Raw genomic sequence first — 12,102 nt, forward strand, 5'->3', positions numbered from 1 at the left:
CGTGTGCTCTGTGTGTTTGTGGGAGCTGACGTTCACGCAGTTTTAATGGGTCACATTTTATGCTTTGATTTTTGTCAGGGTTTGCCGAAACAGTAAAGGTGAAAGAGGTGAAATCCATTGATTCTCATTTCTGCAGATTTGTTTCAGGGACACCTTTCTTAGGGAGGACCCTCGTCATTCTTGTACAAAGCCTTTGGCATACCAGGATGAATTCCATCATAAACTGAAGTAAGGAAACAATAGGATAGAGTTTGAGGAAGAAACATTATTGTTCAGTTATTTTTTGGGCAAGGAGCCCTGTTGTGAAGTTCAGAACAGGAGTAGATGCTTCTCTGCCTCCTGAGGAGCCTTCAGTTTGTAGCTAAAAAATCTACTCAGAAACTGCCAAAGCATTCTTGTGTGCTTGACTTAACATTTACCATGACCCAAAGTATTTATTATCACCGTGGAGCATTTGGTGGTGGTGAGGTTTGTAGATATTGACATGTTTTTTAAAGAGTATTTGAACTGCCTTTTTAAATTATGGCTTCAAGTGTAAACTGTGACTGTAACAGAAAAATAGTAACAACAAATCCTGGTTTATGTTGATCAACATGCAGTTCTTTTTTACTTTTCATTACTGAAGCATTTGTAAACTCTGCTGCTGGTGTTCTTGAAGAGTGAAACGTGTGCTCACAAGGATACACTCTTGCACTGGAAGATGCTCCAGTGCTGTCATATAAACTTTATAAACATATAAGCTGTCATAGTTTAGAAATTGTCATAACAGAGAGAAGAACCAGTATTGGTTCTGAGGCATCAATCATGTTATGCAAATATTGACAATCTGTTAATTCTGCAGGTAGCTCTGTGGTTTAAATATCTGTTACATCCTACAGTCACATAGAGAAAGAAAAATCTGATTACTGTGTAAGAAATAACTTGGGGTTATTGTTAAGGGAGTTTTGCAACCTATAAACAATTATGCAGATGCTGTTGGCTCTTAAAATTACCTGTGTTTTGAATTCTGCATATGTTCACCTATCTTCCTTGATATTGGGTCTGTACCATGCTGGGGTGCTGGAATACTAGCATATTCCTCCTGGGATGGCTTTTTTTTAGTGTTGTTGTTGTTGTTGTTTCCTTTTTGGTGTTGGTTGGTTGGTATTTTTTGGTTTTGTTTTTGGTTAAATTTGCTTGTCCTTTCCATTGCCTCTGAGTAAGAGTCCACACAATCAAGAGAAACTGAGGAATTACTTCCGCAGCAACTGCTACAGTATAGTGAACACAGGAAGCAAGAAAAGAGGCAGTGGGAAGACTTAGTTTCTCTAGCCCTAAGTATGTCCATAACTGTTTTGGAAATGGAAAATTTTAGACTCTGCAGACAACTTCGTGGAACAGCTACGCAGCAGCATCACTTCGTGTCTAAATGTCCCCTTCTTTTAAGCTAACACTTTTACACAGAATAATGTGAAGCTGTTATTAGGTTGTCATGCTTCAATATATGGGATCCTGTTTGCTATGATTTGTATGTTTTGCTTTGTACAGAGCAAAATGTAAATTGTCAAAGATTTTATCCTGGGCAAGAGTGATCTCTCAAGCCGCTGTGGTCAGAAATGTCCACTTGTATTATGTGCTGTGTGCCAGAGAGAGGAGTGTGACTAGTCTAGCTGCCTCATCTGAGGGCATCTCAATTGATTTGAGATGCTTATGAGCGTGGAGGCTCACATTAACATCTCTGTTTTTACTGATGCCTTTTCACATGTGGTAGCATTATACCACAACTTGAAGTTTGAGAGTAGCCTTACTGTCGTGGAAGGCAGGAAAGGGCAAAAATACAAGTAAGGTGATGAACTTTTAAGAAACTTTATAATTCTGTCTGTGCTCTTACTCCTTAGATTTTGAAGCAAGTTTTATTCGCCTGATTGACAAAGTGACCAATGGCTCACGGATTGAAATAAACCAAACAGGTAAGATCTGGTTTTTTCTGCTTTGTCTGTTCTGGTCTCCAGGATTTATCAGTTTCTGCAGTGGAACCGAAGTCTTGTCTTGACAGAGGTAGGTGTTCAGATATGATTTACTGAGAAGATCAGAAATAACAAAGTTGACAAGTTTTGCAATAACTGGTCAGATGCAAGAACATCAGTGCTCCACCATAATGCAGAGAGCTAAGGAAACTGTACTGCCCGAGAATTAAAATTAGTATTTTGTTAGGCATGCAGAATTTCAGTGGGGAAAGGTTCCTCTGTACCAGAATCAATTTTTGTAGAAGAAAAAGAAGATTTACCCTCTACAGAGGCAAACTTCTTAGCCAGACTGCTTGCTTATTCATGCTTAGTAAAGGGTTTGATTAGAGTGAGAAGCATCCCACATAAAAACCTCTCCTGGTCTGAGGGTTTTTTTTGGGTTTTTTTTTTTAAGGATCCTGATGATTTTCAGTTGGTCAGTAAAGCAAATGAATTACCATCAAATATGCCAAGACACTAATGACCTGATGAACTGTTGAAGGTTTAGCTTCTGTGGAGGATAGCAATTGCTTGTATCAGCATCTTGGAGATTGCTAAGAAATCTCTTGGTTTTGGGGGAAGGGAAAGGAGGAAAGTGATGTGCAGGACAGAGAGACACTCATGTGTTGACCCATTTATTAGCTGCAGACATGTAGACAGTGTGCTGGAAGTGCAACCATTTTCCATATAGTCTTCTGCCTCTGATTTGCCCACATACATTGTTGCAAAGTGTTTTTATGCTGTAGTAATGGCCGGTGTTGTTACAGTGCCCTCATTTGGTTTGCTCCCCTGGCCTCTTCCCCAGGTACTACCTTGTATTATCAGCCTGGTCTTCTGTATGGAGGCTCGCTGGAACACGACTGCAGCCCCAGTCGTGGTATTGGCTACTATTTGGAGAGTTTGCTCTGCTTGGCACCTTTCATGAAGCACCCATTGAAGATTGTCTTGAGGGGAGTAACAAATGATCAAGTAGATCCTTCGGTAAGTACTAAAGTTTAAGTATCAGAGGAGGATATTTTTTCCCCCTAAAATAACAAGATTAGGAAGAAGTGTCTAACCACTGCAGCCCCAGTCGTGGTATTGGCTACTATTTGGAGAGTTTGCTCTGCTTGGCACCTTTCATGAAGCACCCATTGAAGATTGTCTTGAGGGGAGTAACAAATGATCAAGTAGATCCTTCGGTAAGTACTAAAGTTTAAGTATCAGAGGAGGATATTTTTTCCCCCTAAAATAACAAGATTAGGAAGAAGTGTCTAAAACATGTTGCATTTTTATCATCTGTCACACCCAGAAGTATCCATTGTTGCAGCATTAGCAAACTCTTCCAGTCAAAGAAGCACCTGCTAAACTGTATCACACTAAACTTCAGTTTGTAATCGCCCTTATGATTTTCAGTTCTGTACTGCTCCTGTCTTCTCCCCTGCAAACTCCTTTTAAATGCAGTGTGGGGCCCTGCCACACGTGTGGTTCTCCTCTTCTCTTAGGATTTCAATGGATTATTTCTCTTAACTCACATGTGTATTTACTGTATAAAGAAGAAAGTGTCTTTAAAATTTGAAAAAATGCAAAAAGGAAGGAATCTTTCTTTTCTGTTGGATGTGGACATAGTCATATCACTGCTGCTGTCAAGCCTTCTTTCTATTAGAAATAAAAGTCACATGGTGATTAGGAAATTACAGTAACAAAAGTATGTAATAACTCTCTGGTTCTTCAGAAGCATGCCAGAGGTGTGGTAGGTCAAATGGCTATGAAATGCTTGCCTTGATTTCTATTACTGATCTGCAGTCCTTTGTTTTGTACCAGTGTTGTTACAAAAACTAATTGTGGGAGACATTCAGAATGCTGAATATGATTAGTGGTTATGCTCTTTATTTATTTTTCTCCAAAAACTCCCAACATAAACTTGTTTTTAGAGAACAGCATTACTCTTTCCTTTTTGACTCGTGATTGGACATTGTCTGTTTTCCTCTGAGTAGGTTAAGGACACACAGTCATCTGAAAACTTAACCAGTTTAAGTGAATACAAATACCTGTGAAGTATAACTACAATACTACACGAGCCCCTGAGTCCTGCTAGAATTTATGACTTTTCAGCTGTGCTTCCCTGGTCATTTAAAAAACTCCCTCTCTCACCTGCGTCTCTGTAAGACATCCATATGAGTCAAAGGATAATCAAAGTGGGTTGTACACAGCACTAAAAGAAAAAAAAGAGGAAGCATTTTTTGTTACCCTTTCAGTCATTGTGATTAAAAGTACTTAATGTAACTGGTAAGTAGCAAGAATCAAATAAGTCCTTTTTTGTTGACTATTTAATCACTATGGAGAAATTCTTGCATAACCTGGAGATGAAGAGTTGTCCAATTTCATATTGCTTTCAAGGAAGTTCGGACACTCATCTAAGCAACTGAGTCTTGATTCTGGAAATTATCCCCTTTTGGGCATCAGTCACATGGGCCTGAGGTTAAACTATCTTAGTTCAAATCGGTGCAAGAATTAAGGCCAGTTTGTGTTTGAAGGGTGCTCACACTTGCGAAAGCTCAGACAAGTGGGTTGGCATACATCAGCTGACTCCAAGCTCCTGACACTAATGTAAATAAAATACATGTAAAGAGTTACATCTTAAGTTCATTGTGCTGTAGTAGCAGCTACGCAGTAGTTGTTAGTGACAACACAGTAACAACTTCAGTTACTGTGACTCATACTTCTTAACTTTTTAAGTGGTTATCACGGAATACCAGCTCCTAAAATGGGTTTAAACCTGGTTTGTGTCTATTTAACTTGCCTGAGTAAACATTAATCCTGGTGCACACCAATAAGGACTTTAAGGACTTTTACAAGTTGTTTTGTATAGAATGTGGCTCTCCTGGTTGTTGAGACTAAAAGCACAAATTTAAGTGCTACACTAATTGATTTGTATGCTTAAGTAAATGGAAACTGGGTTTTAATTTGATTTGGGCTTTTATTTTTCAGTAGACAGAGGGTGTTTATAAACTGGGTGAACAATTGTTACCTATGCTTGCCCAAAAAGGAATGCTTAAATTTGTTTATCCATCTGTATGCTTTCTGCTTTCCAAGGAGAAGATGGAAAGGCAAACCAATATGACTACATTGTGGGAGTTTAAAATGAGCTAGGTGTTTTCCCTGCTGCTTTTCATGTAAGAACATCTCTATTTCAACTGGGTGGGTTGTACTGGATTTGCATGGCCAGGTTTTGTTAGCTGGGATGCTACAGAGGTGGCTTCTGTAAGAAGCTGACAGAAGCTTCCCCCTCATCCAACAGAGGCCAGGTCGGCTGGCTCCAAGACAGACCCACTGCTGGCCAAGGCTGAGCCCATCAGTGATGGTGGTAGCACTGCTGGGGTAACAGCTTTAAGGAGGAAGAGTGGGGGGCTGGAACTGTGGAACCTGCCACTGGAGAGAAGAGTGAGAATATGTGAGAGAAACAGCCCTGCAGACAGCAGGGTCAGTGAAAAATAGGAGGTGTTCCATGTGCTGGAGCAGAGATTCTCCTGTAGCCCATAATGAAGACCATGGTGAGGCAGCTGTCCTCCTGCAATCCATAAATGTTGACAGTGGAACATATATCCACCTGCAGCCTGTGCAGAACCCCACGCTGGAGCAGGTGGATGCCTGAATGTGGCTGTGAACCCATGGGAAGCCTGCACTGGAGCAGGGTCCCAGCAGGACCTGTGGGTCTGTGGAGAGAGAAGCCCACACTGGAGCAGGTTTGCTGGCAGGACTTGTGATCCCATAAGGACCCACACTGGAGCAGTTTGTGAAGAGCCTGTGGGAAGGACTCACACTGAAGAAGTTCAGGGAAGACTGTCTCCCATGGGAGTGGAGTGTGACCTTTCTCTCAAGGTAGCAGTGGACAGTCGGCTGACCCACTGGGCTTTGTGAAGTCCACTCTCAGCACTGAGATCTTGGCTTTTACACAGCCTCAAAAGTATTTGTGGGATGTGATTGCTGTGTGGTTTGAGGTTGCTCTTTACCAGACACCTCCTTGTCAGGTGGATGCAAGGGAATATTGTGGATCTCCTGCCGTGAGGAGAGTAGAAGAGGTCCAGGTGAGAGGAAGAGTGTTTCTGAAGGATATCTTGTGGAAGGAAAGACTTAGCTGAGTTCAGTGAGGCACAGGTTAGGCTGGGTTCCTGGAGTATGAGTGTGTGTTTACTTTAGTGCTTGTTTACATACATTAATAGCCCACCAATAGGGTGCAATGGAAAGCTCTTTGACAACTGGCGTAAGTCCAAAAGAATACTGTGGCCACTGAACATGCACTTGTTCCAAGCGGGACTGTGGTGACATTACTACTGATAATATTATACACATTACTGGGAGTGTTATTAGACAGAACAGGTCGGCCTGAGAAGTTGTGGATGCCACAACCCTGGCAGTGTTTAAAACTAGGTTGGATGGGGACATGGTCTAGTGAAGGTGTCCCTGCCCTAGGCAGGGGCATGTGGGACTAGATGATCTTTAAGGTCCCTTCCAACCCCAAAACATTCCATGATTCTACGATAATATTGCGCAGTATTATTACTGTGTGAGTGACACATCCTAAATGGGTGAGAGAAATACAACTTTGCTTATGCTTGTCAGGAAGAGATAAGCCTTTGGAATACCAGCCTGAACTGTTCATTGGCATCCTACACTTGCATTATGTTCTCCCGTGCAGTCACTGGTGAGATCTGACCCTGGGTAGCTTGTGGAACCAACCATGTGGGTCTGGGTTGAGGCACTTAAAACTTTCTCTGTGTAGTGATTATGTATGCAGGGGGTGTCTTTGTAAAGTGTGTGTTTGAAGGAAATGGAGGTGGCACGCAAATGATAGCTCCTATTTTCCTTTCTGTCTCTATGTATTGTTATTCTGACATTTAGATACAGCTGCAGTAACCTGTTTTAGAATAACTGTTCTTAATGTTTGTGTTTCCAAGTATTGAAGGTTTTTTACAGCTATGCCATGGGGCTTTGAGTTCAAATGACTGTCATGCTGACATGAGACTAGCGTATGAAGTTTTAACTTAGGAGCAGTAATCTTCAATCTTAATCAAAATTCAACAGTTGTCTGTAGAAAACAAGTTTTTCCTACTGAGTTTTCTTCTCCCTTCTTTTCTTTTTTCCTTGTGAAACTCTGTTGTTTCTCTTCCCCCTTGTCCCAATGTAGGCCCTTTTTCATGAAACAACACTTATGTACGGTGGGGCTCAATGATCTGTGCAATGCTAATGGATATGCAGGCCAACCGATGCTTTTCCCTTTCTTAGGTAGCCATGTGCTGTAGTGCTATCTGGGTTTTTTGTTGTTTTTTTTTAACATCTTTGCACTGGATAAGGGATTCTAAAAGTTACTTTTCTTCCTTTTTCCTAGCTGTTGTAGATTTCTTTAAAGGGAAGTGATTTGCATTTACACAGCTTTGTAAATAAGCAGTATCTATGGGACTTAGCATGTTGTCATTTGTGGTGAGGTATACCCTCAGTTTTACAATCCATCTGTTTTGCTGCAACTTGATGTTATGTTGTTTGTTCTGAAGTGGAAAACTGCCCTCCAAGGGGAGCTGAAGGATGGGGTTTATGGCTGAGGGTAGGCAAAAGGCTAGAAAAATGGGTTTACAACTCAGTTGAGCTGCTGTTTTCTGATTTTTGGTGAAATACTTCACATCCTGCCCAACTCCCCACTTGTCTGTGAGGCAGAACAGCCCTTTCCTGTTCTTCAAATACTTCTGGTTGCCTCCTCTATTTAGACTGCAAAATTGGAACAGTCAGTCTTATTATTTGTCTGTCTGGTACCTATAAGTATTATGCCTGGAATTTGAGGACTGAAAACTGTGACAAGTCTTGAAGTTTTTTGAGTTCTTAACCTACACAGTAAAGCTTTTCTTTTTTACTGGTATGTTTTGTTTCATAAGCAGGAGGCAGAAATGTTGTGTAATTTTAATTTGAACCAGATCGCTTGTTAAAACTTCTGCCAGTGGTATTCACATGCTTGTGCATATGAATGTTAGTAAAGGCTTTGCTCCAAAAGTCAAATTTGTATAGTTAATGAATACCACTGAAGGGCCAAATCAAGGTGGCGTGTCTGTAAAACACCATCAACTTTGTAAGTATAAAAAGTTAAGCATTAGCTTACAAGTTTGTTTTTTTAAAATGAAGGCATTCAAATACTGATACTACCATTAAAAACACCACCAACTGCCTCTCTGTAAGAAAGGCAGTATGTTGTCCAGCAGGATTTGAAGAACAAGAACTGCAAGATACACTCATAGCTCCTCAGGTACCTCTAACAGAATGTTCACACATTTGTGCTACTATTATGTCAGTGGCTTGCACTCTCTTCTAAGCAGACAAAAGGAAGCTCAAGAATTGTGAATTCTGGCTGAAGGCATGGAAAAGAGGGTGCTTTTTATCTGCCTCCTCAAATGCTGTCTACATCATGACTGTTTCCTTCATCTGTGTTTAGTTTCTTTTTGGTCATGTTGTCCTGATCCTGTCAATCCACAGCTGTTTGTCTTGGGTAACTCCCTGTGCTGTTGCACAGCTAAATAATTTTTATCACTTTTGGCAAAGCTACTGAAGTTTCAGAAGAGGGAAGAAGAGGGCAGTCCCTGTAGTCTTAGGAATTAGGAAGAGCAATGGCAAGGATAATTCTATTCAGACCTAAAACTGGTGAGCACCTGGCTTAAAAGGGAGTACATTGATTATGTGTTGCCCACTTCAGACTCTTTTAAGTGCTTCGATAGAAGCTATCTATAAACGTTTGTTTCTTAGAAACAGGTAAAAAGAAGTTGTTAACAGAAGATTGAACTTTCTGCCAAATCAAGGGCCTGCTCTTGCAGTGATGTTTGAAAAAATGCAGTGGTTCTTGCATTAATTTATTTAGCTATAGGAATTTTGTAGTAATAACAGAAGAATATTATTTTCTCAATAATAGAAATATTCGGAGAAATGTTTCAATGTTCAGAGAAACAAGTAAGCTGTTTTACATAATGGCATTCAAAATCAGGCTGAGGAAGAAAGCCAGAATAGGAAATTCCATCTGCCAGTAATTTGTTCTAGGAAATTGTTTTAGTAACGATGTACTGTGGTAGTCTAACTAGATGAAGCTCTCTGTGCTGCATTCCTATGTCTTCCCATAAAATACCTTCTATGAAGAAGACTTGTCTTTATTAGTTACCTCATAATTTAGTAATTTTTAAAATTACTGACTAACCTAGCATCCAATAGAGAGTCTGTTTACTAAATTCTGTGTTCCATAGGTTGATGTCCTTAAGGCAACAGCTCTACCCCTTCTGAAGAAGTTTGGAATTGATGGTGAAAGTCTGGATATCAAGGTAAGACAGTTTGCTCCTTTCTTTTCAAGCATGTGTTGAAATGATACTCCTGAAGTAGTTCACAGGGCTATGTGCTTGCTGTGGATTTCTGTCTCTAACAACAGATAATTAATTAGTTGTGGCTGCGAGCCACACAGTGATAGAGAGGGTAAGGAGAAAGTAGTGACTTTTCTTAGTCTCCAAAGAAAACTAAGAAACCTTTTGCTTTTTGTCGCTTTTCAGTTCATTTATTATCTTTTTATTTCTACTTGTTCATTCTGCCCCATGCTTGGGGCTAGGGAGTCAAAATAGAATTGTTAACCATTTCACCTGTAGGAGGGCTGGATCTGTATATGGGTAGTTGAGGTTTGCTTTCAGTTTGGAAAATACAGCAAAGAAGCTTTTCTTAAAGACTACAGTCTTCAGAGGCCCAGTAAATCCGGATCTCAAACAATGTTCAGGTTTCTTTTAGATTGGAGAAATGTGTGAAGGGCCTGGCTGCACTACTGGGGCCTGCTGGTGCCTTGCTCTGCAAAACCTCACGCTGGGGTGCTTCCACCCACTCTGCCCACAGCCCAAGTGCCCGTGTCATTGTCCTGACACTGTCAGCCTCTACTCCTGTGACCCTGCAGCAGGGCTGGCCTCCAGCTCCCCGCAGCCCTGCCCTGTCTGGCTGTGGGCCTCCTTACCCAGACCCACTCACTGGCCCATGTTTCAGCTCCACCCTTGGTTTGGAATGGTGGGACTGGGTCAGGCTAAACAGACCTGTTAGTGGGAATGATTTCATTCTATTGTCCTGACACTGTCAGCCTCTACTCCTGTGACCCTGCAGCAGGGCTGGCCTCCAGCTCCCCGCAGCCCTGCCCTGTCTGGCTGTGGGCCTCCTTACCCAGACCCACTCACTGGCCCATGTTTCAGCTCCACCCTTGGTTTGGAATGGTGGGACTGGGTCAGGCTAAACAGACCTGTTAGTGGGAATGATTTCATTCTAGTCCCTCACATACAGAATATTCTGAGTTGGAAGGGACCTGTAAGGATCATCAGGTCTAACTCTTAAGTGAATGGCCCATATGGGGATCAAAGCCATGACCTTGGCATTATCAACACCATACTCTAACCAACTGAGCTCAAATTGAGTAGTTCTAGTCTCCTCAGCAGCAAGGTGCAGATTTGCTATAGAGACAAGTCTCAAGCCAAGGTTGTTTCGGTAAAGATGTTTTTGTTTGGTTTTGCACTGTTTCCTTTTGAGAAGCCATGCCTTACTATATGTGAGAGTGAAAAGGAAATCAACGCCTGCTTTTAGTTTTGGTGCGAAATCCGTTTCTGCCTATAGGATGTAGTTTTCTTGCCTGTATTCACATAATGTCCCTACAATGTCCCTACTTAAAACATTTTGTATTGTGGATACAAAAATGCTGCTAGCAAGGATTTTCTTGCTATTTTCTAAGCCTGTTAGAGACTTTTCTTTCTCACAGAAGAGGTAACAGAGTTATGTAAACAACCAAACAACTGCAGCCTTGAAAAGTCTTGTTTATAGTATAGTAGAAAATATTTTGACAATGGACTTTTGACAAAGGACTTTAGCCAATCACCCCAAAGGGTGGCTGGTCCTTTTTCCAATTAGACTATGAAGAAAAAAGTCTATAAAAGAGTTTGTAAAATTATTAAATAAATCAATCTTGCTGCACAATTCCTGCCTGCTGGATCTTCACCCCTCCTCCTCCTTATGGCTGCAGGATATGGTAATATACCCTAGGGCAATTTTTTTTTTAATATTGTACTATGTGAAATAAAAATGTAATTTTGGGGTGTGTAGATACATAATTTATACTACTTAATAACCTGCTTTTTTCCCTCTGTTATTTGTTCTAGATCAACCGAAGAGGAATGCCTCCCAAAGGGGGTGGAGAGATACTGTTTGCTTGCCCAGTGAGAAAAGTCTTGCAGCCTGTTCAGTTCACAGACCCTGGAAAAATCAAGCGCATCAGGGGAACTGCGTATCCTTTTTGTTTGTTAGTTGGTTTTTCTACTTTTAAATGAGTTTGCTTATTAAAAAAATGTCCCCTAACTTGCAAGTCGCAGAAGTGCACCCATGTTGCTGAGCATGTATCTGGGTAACACAGGGTAACATTACACGGAGGGGTCATACAACTGGATTTCAGAACCATGTCTCAAAACTGCTGTGTTCAAAACATTGCTGTTCAAAAATATCTGTAAGCAAGTAAATAAATTTAAAACTGATTAGCAGTATTTAAAATCTTTTCAATAGCAAGAAAAAGTTAAAATACCATCACATAAGGTAGCGGCACTAAAAGAAATTGTTCCTTGTGTGTAAATTCAGTAGTAACAAATGTAGTTTAGTTGTGCATTGAATAGGTGACATCTTGGCAGTTAATAGTTTAGCAGAAACTGGATGGGAGTTTAAATCTTAGTTCAGTTTACACCTTGCAGCACACACTGAGCTTTTTGGTGTGTTTTGAAAGAAAGTTCTTTGTCTCTTTGCCTTTGGTAGTACCATTGCAGATGGAAGAGGAGAAGGTTTTACTTCCACGTGAAGATAAGGGCACAAAATACTGTTGTGAACTCCTCACTTTTTCAAACAACTGCAAATCTAGTCAGTTTTGGATGGTTTGTTTCTTTTTGGTTTTATTTTTCTCTTGCGGCCTTTGAATGGTATCTGTCATGAATCTGCTGTCATTTTAGGAAGAAGGTAGAAATCTCTTACACAAAACTGTTTTAAGCAGTGGCCAACTTGTAATTTAATTTGTGATTGGGAGTCCTAAACATGATCTGGCATTGATTACTCAAAA

The 12,102-nt window shown here is 40.8% G+C and overlaps 1 protein-coding gene across 3 annotated transcripts in view; it reads left to right on the top strand.

Annotated features, from left to right (window-relative positions):
• Positions 1-209: 209 nt before the first annotated feature.
• The window catches only part of RCL1 (RNA terminal phosphate cyclase like 1), a 31,203-nt gene continuing 19,310 nt past the window's right edge, over positions 210-12,102 (top strand). For 2 of the 3 annotated variants that reach the window (XM_008632545.2, XM_017732798.1), the window contains exons 1-5: positions 210-228; positions 1,878-1,949; positions 2,791-2,966; positions 9,239-9,313; positions 11,165-11,289. In XM_008632545.2, the coding sequence (XP_008630767.1) occupies positions 2,907-2,966; positions 9,239-9,313; positions 11,165-11,289 (260 nt within the window). In that variant the 5' untranslated portion in view covers positions 210-228; positions 1,878-1,949; positions 2,791-2,906. Of the gene's footprint in view, positions 229-1,877; positions 1,950-2,790; positions 2,967-3,062; positions 3,167-9,238; positions 9,314-11,164; positions 11,290-12,102 lie in introns of those variants that run through there. The other variant, XM_017732799.1, reaches the window with a different exon arrangement.

Source organism: Corvus brachyrhynchos, unplaced genomic scaffold, assembly GCF_000691975.1.
Source record: "Corvus brachyrhynchos isolate BGI_N302 unplaced genomic scaffold, ASM69197v1 scaffold194, whole genome shotgun sequence".
NCBI lineage: Eukaryota > Metazoa > Chordata > Aves > Passeriformes > Corvidae > Corvus > Corvus brachyrhynchos.